Source organism: Pleurodeles waltl, chromosome 10 (genome assembly GCF_031143425.1).
Source record: "Pleurodeles waltl isolate 20211129_DDA chromosome 10, aPleWal1.hap1.20221129, whole genome shotgun sequence".
Lineage (NCBI taxonomy): Eukaryota > Metazoa > Chordata > Amphibia > Caudata > Salamandridae > Pleurodeles > Pleurodeles waltl.
In genome coordinates, this window is record NC_090449.1 from 89,627,340 (window position 1) to 89,649,893 (window position 22,554).

Sequence of the window (22,554 nt, forward strand, 5' to 3'; positions counted from 1 at the left end):
TACACTATACCTTACTTTGGTATAGTATATACAGAGCCAGCTTGCTGCACGGTTTTCTTGACCGTCTTTCCTTTTCTAAGAGTTGAAAATTGAAGGGCACCAAACGTAGGACAATTAATGGGGGTTCACCAATGATTTCTCTCCATAACCTTCACTTCACTACCACTCCATGTCCTCATCGCTCCGTGGCTGCTATGCTGAATAAGGCCTTGTTTTGGGTTTCTGCTCTCAGAACTAACTTTGCAGCATAGCAGCAACAAACCACTGATGTGTTCTCTGCAATAGAGTTGCAATGTGAATTCATATGCAGCTACAATAAGCTGTAGGACACTGGATTTCTACTTGCAGGTAACCCCCTTCCCCCCTCAGTTTTTCCCCCATTTGAACTACCGGATGCTGGTTTCTGACTCTGGCAGTGCACTGAAGCTTGCTAATCAGATTCTGATGCTATCAGTTCTCTTTCCCTAGAGCAAGGTAAGGCTCAATTTTAATCCAGTTGGCATGGCCTTTAGCACCTTTTGTAAGTCCTAGTAAATAGTACCCCTGGCCCCTAGGGCATTGGTACCAAAGAGGGGTCCTTAAGGGGTGCAGCATGTATTATGACACTCCAAGGTACTTGCACCCAAATTGCATACAAACTGCTATCGTAGAATGAGTGGAATATTGCAACCCATTTTGAAAACACAACATTGCACAAACCCTGTGTGCAGCCTCCATACCACTGCATATAGTGTATGTAAGTCACCCCTACAGAAGGCCTAAAGTGCCCTAAGACGAGGTGCATTATATTTTATGCGTGGATATGCCACTGTGATGTCTAGTTAAATTATAGATATTGCAGGTGAACAGGGAAGCCACCTTAAGGTATGTACTGTCTAGCTGCATAATTGCTTCACTGAAACCTATTGTGTTTGTTATCAAACTCCTTGGCTTAATAAACCCATACTGTGTGCCAGTATTGGATTTATTATGACATGCACCCTGAAGACACTTTAGAGGTTCCCTCTGAAGCCCACTAGTCTTCTAGTGTGCTGGCTGACTGGTATCGTCTAGTCTGCCACCACAGATGGTTTTCCGACCCTCTGTAGGTAAGAGCCAGCTCTCTGAGGTCAGGAAACAATGCCTGCTTTGGGAAAGGTGTTATCATCTCCAGTATGATTGCTACTAAATCTACACACCAAGGCCTGAGTCGTCCAAGCCTCTGCCGCCTTTGATATGCAACCCGGGCTTCCTCCACACTTTGAGAATGCTGAGGCCCATTTGACATCAGAACATGCAGTATGCGTACTGCACCTCCATGTTAGTCACACCCCTAAGGTGGGCTTCCTGATGTGATCCACGAAAGAAAGATTCCACCATCTTGTTTTTGGTGGAATTAGGAACTCGGGGACAGGTTTCTGTCCAGTTACCACAGGAAGTGGTCATATCGGGGGCACAGTGACCCCAGAGGTAAGTAGGCCATTGGCTACTACCCTTTACTCCCCTCCCCTAAATGGTGTTTTTAGGTGGTCCCCTGACAGCTGGAACTCTGATTCACCCAACTTCAAGGAGGCGAACAAAGAGGCAAAAACACAAGAACTGTGGACTAGCTGTGTACTTGATGCCAAACCCTGCCTGCTCCTGTCCTAACAGTAGAAAAGACCCGAGTAGTCCTGAACCTCTGTGCATTCATCCAGAGCCTTGTAGGACTGCCAGCACTTCGCCAACCAGCCAGCATCTCCCTTTCTCCTTTGAAGTGGAGGAGTCACTTCTCTGCACCTGCCCTCCTGCACCAATACCCGAGGTACACCAGCCTGTTACAAGCACCAGAGCTTGTTTGTGTTCAGTCCAAAAGCTACCACTGACGAAACTTACCTGCACGGCGAGGAACTTCGAGAGAGGTCCGCTCCACGCCAGAATTCGTGTTGCTGTGTTTCTTCCCCATCTTCTGTAGGTGCACCAAGAACTGTCAGAGCCTCAAACCTGCTGGACAAACCACCTATGCACTTGAGCCCCCCAGCTCGAGTTCCTGGAATGCAATGGTATCTCTGTGGACCTGACGCCCTCAAAAGCCGAGCCACCCTTTAGGTTCTGCCGAACTAGCATACAGACCTCACTTGCTGCCTTTTTATTACAAGCACCTTTCCCAATTTACTTCAGCATGTGGCATCTGTGGCTACTACTGGTGGAGGACCTCTGCACACGGACACACCAGGGCAGGTAAACCCGAACTGTTGGTGCTTTCTATGACCTTGTCCTCTACTTACTTAAATTCAGAAAAACAGTCCTGTAAGTCGTTTGCAAGTGACCCAATGCAGTTCATCTCCCATAGGGACCGCTGTATTTCTAAAAATCTCTAACTTAACAAGGATTTACCTGATTCCAAAGATTTTGGTATCCAAGTTAATATTTTAAAAAAAGTTATTTTTGCAAGTTGATGTTGGATTTCCTTATTGTGTGTCTCATTGATTTACCCTGTGTGCCCAACGGTCTCCTTTAATAAGCCTAAATCTGGTCAACCACGCTACCACAAATAAAGCACCTTGAAATCTTTAAGCAACCCCCTGTAAACTATTGGGAATGCCTGGACTCCTTGCATTGTGTACCTCATTTTGGTACTTTATGTAGACAGCTTCCTCCATAAGTTGCACGTTTTTTAAATTTTTATTGAGCTGTGGTGTAAACAGTAGATTGGAGTTAATTGTAATATTTATTTCTATTGTCCTTTCATATTTAACAGTATATGTAATGTTTTAATTTTGCAGATGCTTTAGCTGCTTGCAATTACTTGCCCCAGTCTCGAGAGAAAATTATTGCTGCACTCTTTAAAGCTCTTAACTCAACTAACAATGAACTCCAAGAAGCTGGAGAAGCCTGTATGCGAAAGGTTAGTAAAATGAAAACGCTATGGGTTTGTCCTGGTTTGTTTTACTAGCTGCAGTTCAACTTGTCATCTGGTATTAGTCGGTAAGGAATGTAGTCTGCCCAGTGTAGGAACCTAACATCTGGGACCATTTTACGGTTTTGTGCATGTCTACAAAGCTTTTTGCTTTTATTTTAGCCTAGTGACACTTTATCACCATTTGGGAAGACCTTTCAAGTTGAAGCGAAATGGAATATATAAGGCAAGATGTAGCAAAGGAGTGCGTCCATTGCTCTGTATGCATGATGAAGCCTCGGCTGGATGCACAGCCAAAAGTTGATTACTTTCATGCAAGTAATGTAGTAGATGCTCTATCACAAGACAGAAGATACTAATTTCCCCAGTGTAATTCTTACTTTGCTTAGCTGACCTCATAGAATTGATTCTTTGAATAGCAACAGTACCATTTGTTTGTTGATGGAGCTTCCCTGCTCTATGCTTGCTGGTTTTTTTTACACCATTTTGGTTGGATCCCCTTCTGCAGCCCCGCCTCATAGCCTGTGTCCCCTTCACAACTCTTACGGTAGTGCTTTCCTCATGTTTCCTGCTACACTTTGTTTGACTGACTGTGTCCCAGTCAACACCTTCTGCAGCCATTCCTCCTTCACTACTGTCTCTCAAGCCTGGGAGACTGGGCAGTGTACATATAGGGGGGTTGTCGGATTCTGCTGACGGTAGTTGTAAGGAAATGCCTCCTTGGCATGGTTACCCCCCTGACTTTTTGCCTTTTCTGATGCTATGTTTTGATTTGAAAGTGTGCTGAGGCCTGCTAACCAGGCCCCAGCACCAGTGTTCTTTTCCTAACCTGTACTTTTGTTTACACAATTGGAACACCCTGGCATCCAGGTAAGTCCCTTTGTAATTGGTACCCCTGGTACCAAGGGCCCTGATGCCAGGGAAGGTCTCTAAGGGCTGCAGCATGTCTTATGCCACCCTGGGGACCCCTCACTCAGCACAGACACACTGCTTGCCAGCTTGTGTGTGCTGGTGAGGACAAAACAAGTAAGTCGACATGGCACTCCCCTCAGGGTGCCATGCCAACCTCACACTGCCTATGCAGTATAGATAAGTCACCCCTCTAGCAGGCCTTACAGCCCTAAGGCAGGGTTCACTATACCATAGGTGAGGGCACCAGTGCATGAGCACTGTGCCACTACAGTGTCTAAGCAAAACCTTACACATTGTAAGTGCAGGGTGCCATAAGAGTATATGGTCTGGGAGTCTGTTTTACTCGAACTCCACAGCACCATAATGGCTACACTGAAAACTGGGAAGTTTGGTATCAAACTTCTCAGCACAATAAATGCACACTGATGCCAGTGTACATTTTATTGTAAAATACACCCCAGAGGGCACCTTAGAGGTGCCCCCTGAAACCTTAACCAACTACCTGTGTAGGCTGACTGGTTTTAGCAGCCTGCCACACTCGAGACATGTTGCTGGCCACATGGGGAGAGTGCCTTTGTCACTCTGTGGCTAGTAACAAAGCCTGTACTGGGTGGAGATGCTTATCACCTCCCCCTTGCAGGAACTGTAACACCTGGCGGTGAGCCTCAAAGGCTCACCCCCTTTGGTGCAGCACCACAGGGCACTCCAGCTAGTGGAGTTGCCCGCCCCCTCCGGCCACGGCCCCACTTTTGGCGGCAAGGCCGGAGGAGATAATGAGAAAAACAAGGAGGAGTCACTGGCCAGTCAGGACAGCCCCTAAGGTGTCCTGAGCAGAGGTGACTCTGACTTTTAGAAATCCTCCATCTTGCAGATGGAGGATTCCCCCAATAGGGATAGGAATGTGACCCCCTCCCCTTGGGAGGAGGCACAAAGAGGGTGTACCCACCCTCAGGGCTAGTAGCCTTTGGCTACTAACCCCCCAGACCTAAACACGCCCTTAAATTTAGTATTTAAGGGCTCCCCTGAACCTAGGAACTCAGATTCCTGCAACCTCAGAAGAAGAGGACTGCTAAGCTGAAAAACCCTGCAGAGAAGACGGAGACACCACAACTGCTTTGGCCCCAGCTCTAACGGCCTGTCTCCCTCCCTTCTAAAGACACTGCTCCAGCGACGCTTTCCCCAGGGACCAGCGACCTCTGAATCCTCAGAGGACTGCCCTACTCTAGAAGGACCAAGAACTCCCGAGGACAGCGGCTCTGTTCACCCAAGACTGCAACTTTGTTTCCAAAGGAGCAACTTTAAAACAACTGCGTTTCCCGCTGGAAGCGTGAGACTTGCTACTCTGCACCCGACGCCCCCGGCTCGACTTGTGGAGAACAAACACTTCAGGGAGGACTCCCCGGCGACTACGAGACCGTGAGTAGCCAGAGTTGTCCCCCCTGAGCCCCCACAGCGACGCCTGCAGTGGGAATCCCGAGGCTCCCCCTGACCGCGACTGCCTGACTCCCAGATCCCGACGCCTGGTAAAGACTCTGCACCCGCAGCCCCCAGGACCTGAAAGATCGGAACTCCAGTGCAGGAGTGACCCCCCCAGGAAGCCCTCTCCCTTGTCCAGGTGGTGGCTACCCCGAGGACCCCCCCCCCCCCCCTGATTACATATAATCAGATAACAAAGTAATCTCCAAAAACGTATCTCTCTCACAGCTATGTTTATTAAAATCAGTGGCATCAACATACATCCAATGCTGGGGGAGCAAGGTAGGCACCATAAGATCCATTAGAAGTGGAGAACACTTTGCATCACTTCTGAGACCCAGGGCAGAAAATGGCTTGTGAACATGGTCTTCAACTGAGGGTCCTTATCACTACTGTAGGAAGTTGGCTCTGTATGCACTATTTCAAAGTAAGGAATAGTATGCACAGAGTCCAAGGGTTCCCCTTAGAGGTAAGATAGTGGCAAAAAGAGATAATATTAATGCTCTATTTTGTGGTAATGTGGTCGAGCAGTAGGCTTATCAAAGGAGTAGTGTTAAGCATTTGTTGTACATACACACAGGCAATAAATGAGGAACACACACTCAGAGACAAATCCAGCCAATAGGTTTTGTTATAGAAAAATATCTTTTCTTAGTTTATTTTAAGAACCACAGGTTCAAATTCTACATGTAATATCTCATTTGAAAGGTATTGCAGGTAAGTACTTTAGGAACTTTAAATCATTACATTTGCATGTATACTTTTTTCATAAAACACAATAAGCTGTTTTAAAAGTGGACACAGTGCAATTTTCACAGTTCCTGGGGGAGGTAAAGTTTTGTTAGGTTTCACAGGTAAGTAAGTCACTTACAGGTTTCAGTTCTTGGTCCAAGGTAGCCCACCGTTGGGGGTTCAGAGCAACCCCAAAGTTATCACACCAGCAGCCCAGGGCCGGTCAGGTGCAAAGGTCAAAGAGGTGCCCAAAACACATAGGCTTCAATGGAGAGAAGGGGGTACCCCGGTTCCAGTCTGCCAGCAGGTAAGTACCCGCGTCTTCGGAGGGCAGACCAGGGGGGTTTTGTAGGGCACCAAGGGGGACACAAGTCAGCACAAAAAGTACACCCTCAGCAGCGCGGGGGCGGCCGGGTGCAGTGTGCAAACACGCGTCGGGTTTGTAATGGTTTCCTATGAGAGATCAAGGGATCTCTTCAGCGTTGCAGGCTGGCAAGGGGGGGGGCTCCTCGGGGTAGCCACCACCTAGGCAAGGGAGAGGGCCTCCTGGGGGTCACTCCTGCACAGGAGTTCCGTTTCTTTAGGCGCTGGGGGCTGCGGGTGCAGGGTCTTTTCCAGGCGTCGGGAAATGGAGTTCAGGCATTCGCGGTCAGGGGGAGCCTCGGGATTCCCTCTGCAGGCGTCGCTGTGGGGGCTCAGGGGGGACAACTTTGGTTACTCAGTCGTAGAGTTGCCGGAGGGTCCTCCCTGAGGTGTTGGTTCTCCACCAGTCGAGTCGGGGTCGCCGGGTGCAGTGTTGCAAGTCTCACGCTTCTTGCGGGGAGTTTCAGGGGTCTTTAAATCTGCTACTTGAAACAAAGTTGCAGTTCTTTTGGAGCAGTGCCGCTGTCCTCAGGAGTTTCTAGTCTTTCTTGAAGCGGGGCAGTCCTCAGAGGATTCAGAGGTCGCTGGTCCCTTGGAGAGCGTCGCTGGAGTAGGTTTCTTTGGAAGGCAGGAGACAGGCCGGTAAGTCTGGAGCCAAAGCAGTTGGTGTCTTCTGTTCTTCCTCTGCAGGGGTTTTTCAGCTCAGCAGTCCTTCTTCTTGTTAGTTGCAGGAATCTAAATCTTTAGGTTCAGGGAAGCCTTTAAATACTAAATTTAAGGGCGTGTTTAGGTCTGGGGTGTTAGTAGCCAATGGCTACTAGCCCTGAGGGTGGGTACACCCTCTTTGTGCCTCCTCCCAAGGGGAGGGGGTCACATCCCTAATCCTATTGGGGGAATCCTCCATCTGCAAGATGGAGGATTTCTAAAAGTTAGAGTCACCTCAGCTCAGGACACCTTAGGGGCTGTCCTGACTGGCCAGTGACTCCTCCTTGTTGTTTTCTTTGTTTCCTCCGGCCTTGCCGCCAAAAGTGGGGGCCGTGGCCGGAGGGGGCGGGCAACTCCACTAACTGGAGTGTCCTGCGGTGCTGTGACAAAGGGGTGAGCCTTTGAGGCTCACCGCCAGGTGTTATAGCTCCTGCCTGGGGGAGGTGTTAGCATCTCCACCCAGTGCAGGCTTTGTTACTGGCCTCAGAGTGACAAAGGCACTCTCCCCATGGGGCCAGCAACATGTCTCTAGTGTGGCAGGCTGCTGGAACCAGTCAGCCTACACAGATAGTCGGTTAAGGTTTCACGGGGCACCTCTAAGGTGCCCTCTGGGGTGTAGTTTACAATAAAATGTACACTGGCATCAGTGTGCATTTATTGTGCTGAGAAGTTTGATACCAAACTTCCCAGTTTTCAGTGTAGCCATTATGGTGCTGTGGAGTTCGTGTAAAACAGACTCCCAGACCATATACTCTTATGGCTACCCTGCACTTAGAATGTCTAAGGTTTGGCTTAGACACTGTAGGGGCACAGTGCTCATGCACTGGTGCCCTCACCTATGGTATAGTGCACCCTGCCTTAGGGCTGTAAGGCCTACTAGAGGGGTGACTTATCCATACCTGCATAGGCAGTGAGAGGCTGGCATGGCACCCTGAGGGGAGTGCCATGTCGACTTACTCGTTTTGTTCTCACCAGCACACACAAGCTGGCAAGCAGTGTGTCTGTGCTGAGTGAGGGGTCTCCAGGGTGGCAAAAGACATGCTGCAGCCCTTAGAGACCTTCCTTGGCATCAGGGCCCTTGGTACCAGGGGTACCACTTACAAGGGACTTATCTGGATGCCAGGGTATGCCAATTGTGTAATCAAAAGTACAGGTTAGGGAAAGAACACTGGTGCTGGGGCCTGGTTAGCAGGCCTCAGCACACTTTCAATTCAAAACATAGCATCAGCAAAGGCAAAAAGTCAGGGGGTAACCATGCCAAGGAGGCATTTCCTTACAAGTTTACTCACTGTACTTTCTAATACCCAAAAAGGACAAAACTCTGAGACCAATACTAGATCTCAGAACACTGAATACCTACATCAAATCAGACCACTTTCACATAGTCACGTTACAAGACGTAATCCCACTGCTCAAACAGCAAGACTACATGACAACATTAGACCTAAAAGATGCGTATTTCCATATACCAATACATCCTTCACACAGGAAATACCTAAGGTTTGTATTCCAAGGAATACATTACCAATTCAAAGTGTTGCCATTCGGAATAACAACTGCGCCAAGAGTTTTTACAAAATGCCTGGCAGTAGTAGCTGCACATATCAGAAGGCAGCAAATACATGTGTTCCCGTACTTAGACGACTGGTTAATCAAAACCAACACACTAAGACAGTGTTCACAGCACACAAAATATGTCATACAGACCCTTCACAGGCTAGGTTTCTCCATCAACTACGCGAAGTCACACCTTTTGCCGTGTCAAACACAGCAATACTTAGGAGCGACAATCAACACAGCAAAAGGGATTGCCACTCCAAGTCCACAAAGGGTTCAAACATTTCACAAGGTAATACAGGCCATGTATCCAACACAAAAGATACAAGTCAAAATGGTAATGAAACTCCTAGGCATGATGTCTTCATGCATAGCCATTGTCCCAAACGCAAGATTGCACATGCGGCCCTTACAACAGTGCCTAGCATCACAATGGTCAGAAGCACAGGGTCAACTGGTGTTGATAGACCGCCAAACATACATCTCGCTTCTATGGTGGAACAGTACAAATTTAAACCGAGGGCGGCCTTTCCAAGACCCAGTGCCACAGTACGTCATAGCGACGGATGCTTCCATGACAGGGTGGGGAGCACACCTCAATCAACACAGCATCCAAGGACAATGGGACATACATCAGAGGCAGTTTCACATAAATCACTTAGAACTGTTAGCAGTATTTCTAGCGCTGAAAGCATTTCAACCCATAATAACCCAAAAATACATTCTTGTCAAAACAGACAACATGACAACAATGTATTATCTAAACAAACAAGGAGGGACACACTCGACACAGTTGTGCCTCCTAACACAAAAAATATGGCATTGGGCGATTCACAACCACATTCGCCTAATAGCACAATTTATTCCAGGGATTCAGAACCAGTTAGCAGACAATCTCTCTCGAGGTCACCAACAAAGCCACGAATGGGAAATTCACCCCCTAATAATAAACAATTACTTTCAAATTTGGGGAACACCTCAAATAGATCTATTTGCAACAAAACAAAACTCAAAATGCCAAAACTTCGCATCCAGGTACCAACAAGATCAATCCCAAGGCAATGCTCTATGGATGAACTGGTCAGGGATATTTGCGTACGCTTTTCCCCCTCTCCCTCTCCTTCCATATCTAGTAAACAGGTTGAGTCAAAACAAACTCAAACTCATACTAATAGCACCAACATGGTCAAGGCAACCTTGGTACACAACACTACTAGACCTTTCAGTAGTACCTCATGTCAAACTACCCAACAGACCAGATCTGTTAACACAACACAAACAACAGATCAGACATCCAAATCCAGCATCTTTGAATCTAGCAATTTGGCTCCTGAAATCCTAGAATTCGGACACCTAGACCTCACACAAGAATGTATGGAGGTCATAAGACAAGCTAGGAAACCTACCACTAGACACTGCTATGCAAATAAGTGGAAAAGATTTGTGTATTACTGCCATAATAATCAAATTCAGCCATTACACGCATCTCCAAAAGATATAGTAGGATATTTACTACATTTGCAAAAATCAAATCTAGCTTTCTCTTCCATAAAGATACATCTCACCGCAATATCAGCTTACCTGCAAATTACTCATTCAACTTCACTATTTAGAATACCAGTCATTAAGGCGTTTATAGAAGGCCTAAAGAGAATTATACCACCAAGAACACCACCTGTTCCTTCATGGGACCTCAACATTGTCTTAACAAGACTCATGGGTCTACCTTTCGAGCCCATGCATTCTTGTGAAATGCAATACTTAACGTGGAAAGTTGCATTTTTGATTGCCATCACATCTCTAAGAAGAGTGAGTGAGATTCAAGCATTTACCATACAAGAACCATTTATTCAAATACATAAAAATAAAGTAGTTCTAAGGACAAATCCACATTTTTTACTAAAGGTTATCTCACCGTTCCACTTAAATCAAACAGTAGAATTACCAGTGTTCTTCCCACAGCCAGATTCTGTAGCTGAAAGAGCACTACATACATTAGACATCAAAAGAGCACTAATGTACTACATTGACAGAACAAAACTAATTAGAAAAGCAAAACAACTATTTATTGCCTTTCAAAAACCTCATACAGGAAATCCAATTTCAAAACAAGGCATTGCTAGGTGGATAGTTAAGTGTATTCAAACCTGCTATCTTAAAGCAAAGAGAGAGCTGCCTATTACACCAAAGGCACACTCAACCAGAAAGAAAGGTGCTACCATGGCCTTTCTAGGAAATATTCCAATGAACGAAATATGTAAGGCAGCAACATGGTCTACGCCTCATACATTTACCAAGCACTACTGTGTAGATGTGTTAACTGCACAACAAGCCACAGTAGGTCAAGCTGTACTAAGAACTTTATTTCAAACTACTTCAACTGCTACAGGCTGAACCACCGCTTTTGGGGAGATAACTGCTTACTAGTCTATGCACAGCATGTGTATCTGCAGCTACACATGCCATCGAACGGAAAATGTCACTTACCCAGTGTACATCTGTTCGTGGCATTAGTCGCTGCAGATTCACATGCGCCCACCCGCCTCCCCGGGAGCCTGTAGCCGTTTGGAAGTAGATCTTGAACATTTGTACATTTGTAAATATATTACTTTAACCTTTATTATGTACATACATATTCATTCCATTGCATGGGCACTATTACTAATATACACAACTCCTACCTCACCCTCTGCGGGGAAAACAATCTAAGATGGAGTCGACGCCCATGCGCAATGGAATCGAAATGGGAGGAGTCCCTCGGTCTCGTGACTCGAAAAGACTTCTTTGAAGAAAAACAACTTGTAACACTCCGAGCCCAACACCAGATGGACAGATGTACACTGGGTAAGTGACATTTTCCATATATATATATATATATATATATATATATATATATATATATATATATATATATATATATATATATATATATATATTGGCATGTGTAGCTGCAGATACACATGCTGTGCACTGTTCCTGCCATCCAGTGTTGGGCTCGGAGTGTTACAAGTTGTTTTTCTTCGAAGAAGTCTTTTCGAGCCACAGGACCGAGTGACTCCTCCCTTTCAGCTCCATTGCGCATGGGTGTTGACTCCATCTTAGATTGTTTTCTTTTCGCCATCGGGTTCGGACGTGTTCCTCTTCGCTCCTTATTTCGAATCGGGAAAGTTAGCTAAGTATCGAAAAATTTGTCGGTATTGTTCTCGTTCGGTACCGGTTTAGTTTAGTGTATCAGCACTGACATCAAGACCGCTTCGGCAGCCCTTCGGGGCTTCCACTCTTCATCGAGGCCTGGTTGGCCTGACCACACCTGTCGTCCAACACTAATGGACCGGACCCCCCTTCCTTTTCTGTCCTAACGCCAAGTACCCTTATACAGACCAGCACCGGGTCTGTAACCTGTGTTTGTCGCCCGAAAGATCTCAACGTCGAGGAGGAACAAAGAATTTCCATCCATGAAACAGACTCTGATGAATCCGATGGTGACCGACCCTAAACGGTGCAACAAACTGTGAGTAAACCTGCCCCGTCCCAAACCCAGGGCCACACCAAAAAATTCAAGGCCACGGGGATGCCACCGACAACAGGCCATGGCTTAACCCACAGAAAGGAAGGTGACTGAATCGCATCGGCATTGAAAAAGGCCAAAGATTTGCCGAAGACTTCCGACACCGGTCAAGATTCCGGCACCGAAAAAAATCGCCATCGAGTTGTCGAATCAGACAAGCCTCGAAAAAGCTCCTCGGAACCGAAAAAGACAATAACATTAGGAATTTCGGTACCGAAAAAACCAGCTTCGGAGCCGAAAAGATCACCATACACTGAGGAGCAAGGCCTTTTGTTGCAGCTCAAGGAAAGGCACAGATTTGAGCAAGATCTGGATGTAGAGGAACCTGACCAGACGCAACAAAGGTTACAAATCTAGAGGGAAAATACAGACCATCCCTCCACTCAAATCTAAAAGAAAACTAGCCTTTCAAGAATCAGAAATGCAACCTAAAGCCAAAGTGGTTAGAGACAAGTCCCCACCACCACAGGTCTCACCGCAACCATCCCCACTGCATTCTCCACAATTGTCACCAGTGGGTACACCTATAATGCAGTCACCCACACATACTGGGATGACCCAAGATGATGCTGATGCCTGGGATCTATACGATCCACCTATATCGGACAACAGCCCAGAGTGTTACCCAACCAAGCCTTTACCACCAGAGGACAGTACAGCATATACGCAAGGACTAGCCAGAGCAGCTACGTTCCACAACGTAACAATGCACTCTGAACCAGTAGAGGATGACTTCCTTTTTAACACTCTGGCTTCCACTCATGCATCCTATCAAAGCATACCAATGTTACCAGGCATGCTCAAGCTTGCACAGCCGGTCTTCCAAGAGCCTGTAAAGGGGAGAGCTATCACGCCGAGGGTCGAAAAGAAATATAAACCACCCCCGTCAGACCCAGTGTTTATAACTCTGGACTCAGTGGTTGTGGGGGCTGCAAAAAAAAAAGGGCGAACTCACAATCATCAGGGGATGCCCCACCACCTGATAAAGAGAGTTGAAAGTTCGACGCAGCGGACAAGAGAGTGGCATCACAAGCAGCCAATCAATGGCGAATTGCAAATTCGCAAGCCCTACTTGCACGCTACGACAGGGCACACTGGGACGAAATGCAAGACATCATCCAACATCGACTCCATTGTTAGATTGTTTTCCCGCTGTCGGGTTCGGACGTGTTTCCTCTCGCTCCAAGATTTCGATTTGGAAAACTTTAGAAAACCTTCCCTTTCGTCAGTATTGTCTCGATCGGTTCTCCATCTAGCATCGAACCGGTAGTACAGTCGAAAAATAACTTTGTTCGCCCTTTGGGGGGGCACCCAACTTGGGCCAATTCGGGCCGACCGCTTGGAGAGCCTGATGGATCGTGCTCCATTCAGATTATGCCCTCGGTGCCACGCCAAGTACCCATATAGAGACTAGCAATTGGTTTGCAACTTGTGCCTTTCTCCAGACCATTGGGAGGAAAACTGTGAGGCCTGGCGATCGTTTCGGTCACAAAAGACTCTTAGAGATCAAAGAGAACAAAGGCTTGAAATGGCGTCGAAGAGAGGTGAACATCTTGACATCACCGAAGAAGAGCAGGCGCAGACAGCAGTCTCTATCCGAGACACACACTCTGAACAGGAATCCGAAGACGACAGACTCATCACAGCTGGCCAGTATGTGAGTACGTCTGCCCCTGCACCATCACACAAACATCTTAAGGCCTTGGGTACACCACTGCCAGAATGCCATGGTTCACCCCAAAAAAGACCTTTGGGTTTGGCGCTGAAAAAGGCCACTCCTCCGACTACTTCGGAGTCGAGTAAAACTATAAAGAGCTCCATTTCGGACACCAGCAGGAAACACCAAGTTTCGGAGTCGAAAATGAGAAAGGCAGCTTCGGAGCCGAGAACTTCCACAACATTTTCGATACCGAAAAAACAATAGACTTCTGAACCAAAAAACATCCTAGACAGAGGAGCAAGGACTTTCCAAAAAATTCAGAGAAAGCCATAAAACCTCTGAGGAACAGTCGGACATTGAGCCCATGTTACAAATTATGGATGAGAAACAATCTAGAATACACATCCATAAAGAGACAGGGAGAATTATTACAGCACCTCCTCAAAAAACAGAGAAAGCTGGCATTCCATGAGGAACTGGACACTGAACAGCCACCAGCAAAAGTGCAAAAGCAAAAAGAGAAGCCAGTACCTCCTCAGCCTTCTTCTCCTCATCCTCCACAGCTATCTGTCTCTCCTCCACCAGCCCTCCACCAATGCCTTCTCCAACACACTCTTTTTATTTGCAAGAAGGCATAGTAGATCCATGGGACCTTTATGATCCTGATCCCATCCCAGATAACAATTCAGATACCAACCCATCCAAACCATCTCCACCTAAGGATAGCACAGTATATAATCAGGTCAAAACCAGGGCTGCAGCTTATCATGGGGTAACAATGCACACAGAACCATTGGAGGAAGATTTTTATCTTCAACACATTTTAGGTACCAGTGCCTCCCATTGTTATCAGGCATGGTAAAACATGTGGACCAAATTTTTAATGAGCCTTTGAAATCCAGAATAATCACACCTAGAATAGAAAATAAATATAAGCCTGCACCCTCTGACCCTGATTATATTACTCATCTGGTGCCTTCAGATTCAGTGGTGGTTAGTGCAGCATGAAAGAGGGCAAATAGCCAGTCTTCAGGAGATGCACCCCCTCCTGATAAAGACGGCAGGAAATTTGAGGCTCCAGGGAAAAGAGTTGCGTCCCAAGCGAAAAATCAGTGGAGAATATCTAATTCTCAAGCACTACTAGCCTGCTATGATAGAGCTCATTAGGATGAGATGCAGGATATCATACAGCATCTCCCAAAATAACACCAAAAGCGGATACAACAAGTAGTAGACGAAGGGCAAGCCATCAGTAACGATCAGATAAGGTCTGCCCTTGATGCTCCTGATACAGCTGCAAGGAATGTTAACACAGCCATTACCATCAGAAGACATGCATGGCTGTGCTCCTCTGGTTTTAAACCAGAAATCCAACAGGCTGTGTTAAACATGCCTTTTAATTAAAAGCACCTCTTTGGCCCAGAAGTGGACACTACAATAGAGAAATTATGAAAAGACTCTGATACAGCAAAGGCAATGGGTGTTCTGTATACCACTCAACATAGGGTGTCATTTTGTAAGCCTCCGTTTCGAGGAGATTTTAGAGCACAACCCTCCGAAGCTTCTACCTCACAAACAAAATAACCATATCAAACCCAATACCAGCGAGATGGGTTTAGAGGAACATACAGAGGCCAATACTCTCGAAATAGAGGTAAATTCCAAACCTCTAAACAACCAAAGCAGTGACTTCCTTCCCTCCCCTCCCTTCCACTCCACACATCTCCTGTGGGGGGGAAACTACAGCAGTTCCACTCGCATTGGCAAAATATCACCACAGACAACAGGTATTATCAATTATCTGCAATGGCTATTGCCTAGAATTGATAAACACCCCTCCAAATATTCCCCCAAGGTATCACAAGTTATCCCCAGAGCATACAGTTCTGTTACAACAAAAAGTTCAATCTCTACTACTCAAACAAGCAGTAGAATTAGTTCCACAGTCTCAACAGGGGTATACTCACTATACGTCCTAATTCCCAAAAAAGATGGCACCCTCAGGCCAATATTAGACCTCAGGCCCCTCAATTGTTACATCTTATCAGAACATTTTCACATGGTAACTCTGCAAGATGTTCTTCCACTGCTACAAAAACAAGATTTTATGACGACCCTAGACGTCAAAGATGCGTATTTCCACATACCCATCCACCCAGCTCACAGAAAATTCCTCAGGTTTGTCATACAAGGAAAAAACTACCAGTTCAAAGTGTTACTGTAAGGAAATGCCTCCTTGGCATGGTTACCACCTGACTTTTTGCCTTTGCTGATGCCAAGTTATGATTTGAAAGTGTGCTGAAGCCTGCTAACCAGGCCCCAGCACCAGTGTTTTTCCCTAACCTGTACCTTTGTTTCCACAATTGGCACACCCTGGCATACAGGTAAGTCCATTGTAACTGGTACCACCCTGGGGACCCCTCACTCAGCACAGACACACTGCTTGCAGCTTGTGTGTGCTGGTGGGGAGAAAATGACTAAGTCGACATGGCACTCCCCTCAGGGTGCCGTGCCAACCTCACACTGCCTATGGCATAGATAGTCACCCCTCTAGCAGGCCTTACAGCCCTAAGGCAGGGTGCACTATACCATAGGTGAGGGCATAGGTGCATGAGCACTATGCCCCTACAGTGTCTAAACAAAACCTTAGACATTGTAAGTGCAGGGTAGCCATAAGAGTATATGGTCTGGGAGTCTGTCATACACAAACTCCACAGCACCATAATGGCTGCACTGAAAACTGGGAAGTTTGGTATCAAACTTCCCAGCACAATAAATGCACACTGATGCCAGTGTACATTTTATTGTAAAATACACCCCAGAGGGCATCTTAGAGATGCCCCCTGAAACCATACCCGACTTCAGTGTGGGCTGACTGGTTTTAGCAGCCTGCCACACACCAGGCATGTTGCTGGCCACATGGAGAGAGTGCCTTTGTCACTCTGTGGCTAGTAACAAAGCTTGTACTGGGTGGAGGTGCTTCTCTCCTCCCCCTGCAGGCACTGTAACACCTGGCGGTGAGCCTCAAAGGCTCACCCCCTTTGTTACAGCACCCCAGGACACTCCAGCTAGTGGAGTTGCCCACCCCCTCCGGCCACGTCCCCACTTTTGGCGGCAAGGCCGGAGGAGATAATGAGAAAAACAAGGAGGAGTCACTGGCCAGTCAGGACAGCCCCTAAGGTGTCCTGAGCTGAGGTGACTCTGACTTTTAGAAATCCTCTGTAAGGAAATGCCTCCTTGGCATGGTTGCCCCCTGACTTTTTTGCCTTTGCTGATGCTATGTTTACAATTGAAAGTGTGCTGAGGCCTGCTAACCAGGCCCCAGCACCAGTGTTCTTTCCCTAACCTGTACTTTTGTATCCACAATTGGCAGACCCTGGCATCCAGATAAGTCCCTTGTAAATGGTACTTCTAGTACCAAGGGCCCTGATGCCAAGGAAGGTCTCTAAGGGCTGCAGCATGTCTTATGCCACCCTGGAGACCTCTCACTCAGCACAGACACACTGCTTGCCAGCTTGTGTGTGCTAGTGAGGACAAAACGAGTAAGTCGACATGGCACTCCCCTCAGGGTGCCATGCCAGCCTCTCACTGCCTATGCAGTATAGGTAAGACACCCCTCTAGCAGGCCTTACAGCCCTAAGGCAGGGTGCACTATACCATAGGTGAGGGTACCAGTGCATGAGCATGGTACCCCTACAGTGTCTAAACAAAACCTTAGACATTGTAAGTGCAGGGTAGCCATAAGAGTATATGGTCTGGGAGTCTGTCAAACACGAACTCCACAGCTCCATAATGGCTACACTGAAAACTGGGAAGTTTGGTATCAAACTTCTCAGCACAATAAATGCCCACTGATGCCAGTGTACATTTTATTGTAAAATACACCCCAGAGGGCACCTTAGAGGTGCCCCCTGAAACTTAACCGACTATCTGTGTAGGCTGACTAGTTTTAGCAGCCTGCCACAAACCGAGACATGTTGCTGGCCCCATGGGGGGAGTGCCTTTGTCACTCTGAGGCCAGTAACAAAGCCTGCACTGGGTGGAGATGCTAACACCTCCCCCAGGCAGGAATTGTCACACCTGGCGGTGAGCCTCAAAGGCTCACCTCCTTTGTGCCAACCTAGCAGGACACTCCAGCTAGTGGAGTTGCCCGCCCCCTCCGGCCCGGCCCCCACTTTTGGCGGCAAGGCCGGAGAAAATAATGAGAATAACAAGGAGGAGTCACTGGCCAGTCAGGACAGCCCCTAAGGTGTCCTGAGCTGAGGTGACTCTAACTTTTAGAAATCCTCCATCTTGCAGATGGAAGATTCCCCCAATAGGGTTAGGATTGTGACCCCCTCCCCTTGGGAGGAGGCACAAAGAGGGTGTACCCACCCTCAGGGCTAGTAGCCATTGGCTACTAACCCCCCAGACCTAAACACGCCCTTAAATTTAGTATTTAAGGGCTACCCTGAACCCTAGAAAATTAGATTCCTGCAACAACAAGAAGAAGGACTGCCTAGCTGAAAACCCCTGCAGAGGAAGACCAGAAGACAACAACTGCCTTGGCTCCAGAAACTCACCGGCCTGTCTCCTGCCTTCCAAAGAACTCTGCTCCAGCGACGCCTTCCAAAGGGACCAGCGACCTCTGAATCCTCTGAGGACTGCCCTGCTTCGACGACGACAAGAAACTCCCGAGGACAGCGGACCTGCTCCAAAAAGACTGCAACTTTATCCAAAGGAGCAGCTTTAAAGAACCCTGCAATCTCCCCGCAAGAAGCGTGAGACTTGCAACACTGCACCCGGCGACCCCGACTCGGCTGGTGGCGATCCAACACCTCAGGAGGGACCCCAGGACTACTCGGATACTGTGAGTACCAAAACCTGTCCCCCCTGAGCCCCCACAGCGCCGCCTGCAGAGGGAATCCCGAGGCTTCCCCTGACCGCGACTCTTTGAACCTAAAGTCCCGACGCCTGGGAGAGACCCTGCACCCGCAGCCCCCAGGACCTGAAGGACCGGACTTTCACTGGAGAAGTGACCCCCAGGAGTCCCTCTCCCTTGCCCAAGTGGAGGTTTCCCCGAGGAATCCCCCCCTTGCCTGCCTGCAGCGCTGAAGAGATCCCGAGATCTCTCATAGACTAACATTGCAAACCCGACGCTTGTTTCTACACTGCACCCGGCCGCCCCCGCGCTGCTGAGGGTGAAATTTCTGTGTGGACTTGTGTCCCCCCCGGTGCCCTACAAAACCCCCCTGGTCTGCCCTCCGAAGACGCGGGTACTTACCTGCAAGCAGACCCGAACCGGGGCACCCCCTTCTCTCCATTCTAGCCTATGTGTTTTGGGCACCACTTTGAACTCTGCACCTGACCGGCCCCGAGCTGCTGGTGTGGTGACTTTGGGGTTGCTCTGAACCCCCAACGGTGGGCTACCTTGGACCAAGAACTAAGCCCTGTAAGTGTCTTACTTACCTGGTTAACCTAACAAATACTTACCTCCCCTAGGAACTGTGAAAATTGCACTAAGTGTCCACTTTTAAAACAGCTATTTGTGAATAACTTGAAAAGTATACATGCAATTTTGATGATTTGAAGTTCCTAAAGTACTTACCTGCAATACCTTTCGAATGAGATATTACATGTAGAATTTGAACCTGTGGTTCTTAAAATAAACTAAGAAAAGATATTTTTCTATATAAAAACCTATTGGCTGGATTTGTCTCTGAGTGTGTGTACCTCATTTATTGTCTAGGTGTATGTACAACAAATGCTTAACACTACTCCTTGGATAAGCCTACTGCTCGACCACACTACCACAAAATAGAGCATTAGTATTATCTCTTTTTACCACTATTTTACCTCTAAGGGGAACCCTTGGACTCTGTGCATGCTATTCCTTACTTTGAAATAGCACATACAGAGCCAACTTCCTACATTGGTGGATCAGCGGTGGGGTACAAGACTTTGCATTTGCTGGACTACTCAGCCAATACCTGATCACACGACAAATTCCAAAATTGTCATTAGAAATTGATTTTTGCAATTTGAAAAGTTTTCTAAATTCTTAAAAGACCTGCTAGGGCCTTGTGTTAGATCCTGTTTAGCATTTCTTTTAGAGTTTAAAAGTTTGTAAAAGTTTGAATTAGATTCTAGAACCAGTTGTAGATTCTTAAAAAGTATTCCAACTTTTAGAAGCAAAATGTCTAGCACAGATGTGACTGTGGTGGAACTCGACACCACACCTTACCTCCATCTTAAGATGAGGGAGCTAAGGTCACTCTGTAAAATAAAGAAAATAACAATGGGCCCCAAACCTACCAAAATACAGCTCCAGGAGCTTTTGGCAGAGTTTGAAAAGGCCAACCCCTCTGAGGGTGGCAACTCAGAGGAAGAGGATAGTGACTTGGAGGAAAATTCCCCCCTACCAGTCCTATCTAGGGAGAACAGGGTCCCTCAAACCCTGACTCCAAAAATAATAGTCAGAGATGCTGGTTCCCTCACAGGAGAGACCAACACCTCTGAAATCACTGAGGATAGCCCCAGTGAAGAGGACATCCAGTTAGCCAGGATGGCCAAAAGATTGGCTTTGGAAAGACAGATCCTAGCCATAGAGAGGGAAAGACAAGAGATGGGCCTAGGACCCATCAATGGTGGCAGCAACATAAATAGGGTCAGAGATTCTCCTGACATGTTGAAAATCCCTAAAGGGATTGTAACTAAATATGAAGATGGTGATGACATCACCAAATGGTTCACAGCTTTTGAGAGGGCTTGTGTAACCAGAAAAGTGAACAGATCTCACTGGGGTGCTCTCCTTTGGGAAATGTTCACAGGAAAGTGTAGGGATAGACTCCTCACACTCTCTGGACAAGATGCAGAATCTTATGACCTCATGAAGGGTACCCTGATTGAGGGCTTTGGATTCTCCACTGAGGAGTACAGGATTAGGTTCAGGGGGGCTCAAAAATCCTCGAGCCAGACCTGGGTTGACTTTGTTGACTACTCAGTGAAAACACTAGATGGTTGGATTCAAGGCAGTGGTGTAAGTAATTATGATGGGCTGTACAATTTATTTGTGAAAGAACACCTGTTAAGTAATTGTTTCAATGATAAACTGCATCAGCATCTGGTAGACCTAGGACCAATTTCTCCCCAAGAATTGGGAAAGAAGGCGGACCATTGGGTCAAGACAAGGGTGTCCAAGACTTCAACAGGGGGTGACCAAAAGAAAGGGGTCACAAAGACTCCCCAGGGGAAGGGTGATGAGACAACCAAAACTAAAAATAGTAAAGAGTCTTCTACAGGCCCCCAAAAACCTGCACAGGAGGGTGGGCCCAGAGCCTCTTCACAAAACAATGGGTACAAGGGTAAAAACTTTGATCCCAAAAAGGCCTGGTGTCATAGCTGTAAACAGCATGGACACCAAACTGGAGACAAGGCCTGTCCCAAGAAAGGTTCCACTCCAAACTCCCATCCAGGTAACACTGGTATGGCTAGTCTCCAAGTGGGATCAACAGTGTGCCCAGAGCAAATCAGGGTCCACACTGAAGCTACTCTAGTTTCTGAGGGTGGGGTGGATTTAGCCACACTAGCTGTCTGGCCGCCTAACATGCAAAAATACAGACAGCAACTCTTAATTAATGGGACTAGAATAGAGGGCCTGAGGGATACAGGTGCCAGTGTCACCATGGTGACAGAGAAACTGGTTTCCCCTGGCCAATACCTGACTGGAAAAACTTACACAGTCACCAACGCTGACAATCAGAGAAAAGTACATCCCATGGCAATGGTTACTTTAGAATGGGGAGGGGTCAATGGCCTGAAACAGGTGGTGGTCTCCTCAAATATCCCAGTGGACTGTCTGCTTGGAAATGACCTGGAGTCCTCAGCATGGGCTGAGGTAGAACTAAAAACCCATGCAGCAATGCTGGGTATCCCTGAACTGGTGTGTGTGAAAACAAGAGCACAGTGCAAGGCACAGGGTGAAAAAGTAGAGCTGGAGTCTGGAAAAATGGCCCAACCTACCAAGAGAACAGGAAAGTCAGTTGGGAAACCAACTGCAACACAGCAAAAGAAAGGGAACCTCTCTTCTCAGGAAGAAGTTCTGCCCTCTGAGGGAACTGAGCCTTTGGAGCTTGAACCTTATCAGGTTGAGCTCTTAGGCCCAGGGGGACCCTCAAGGGAGGAGCTGTGTAAGGGACAAGAAACCTGTCCCTCTCTTGAAGGCCTTAGGCAGCAAGCTGCTGAAGAGTCCAAAGGCAAGAAAAATGGAACGCATAGGGTCTATTGGGAAGATGGACTCCTGTACACTGAGGCCAGAGACCCCAAACCTGGTGCCACTAGGAGAGTGGTAGTGCCTCAGCTGTTCAGGAAGTTCATCCTAACATTGGCCCATGACATTCCCCTTGCTGGACATTTGGGACAAACCAAGACGTGGGAGAGGTTAGTCAACCACTTCTACTGGCCCAATATGTCCAACATGGTTAAGGAGTTTTGCCTCTCCTGCCCCACCTGTCAAGCCAGTGGTAAGACAGGTGGGCATCCAAAGGCCCCCCTCATTCCACTTCCAGTGGTGGGGGTGCCCTTTGAAAGAGTGGGTGTGGACATAGTTGGTCCACTAGAACCTCCCACAGCCTCAGGAAATATGTATATCCTGGTAGTAGTGGATCATGCTACCAGGTACCCTGAAGCTATTCCCCTTAGGTCGACTACTGCCCCTGCAGTAGC

At 47.4% G+C, this 22,554-nt stretch overlaps 1 protein-coding gene across 3 annotated transcripts in view; it reads left to right on the top strand.

The window, feature by feature from the left end:
- TRRAP (transformation/transcription domain associated protein) overlaps positions 1 to 22,554 on the top strand; it is a 1,102,174-nt gene that overhangs the window by 365,885 nt on the left and 713,735 nt on the right. For all 3 annotated transcript variants that reach the window (XM_069209830.1, XM_069209829.1, XM_069209828.1), the window contains exon 29: positions 2,745 to 2,866. In XM_069209830.1, the coding sequence (XP_069065931.1) occupies positions 2,745 to 2,866 (122 nt within the window). The remainder of the gene's footprint in view (positions 1 to 2,744; positions 2,867 to 22,554) is intronic.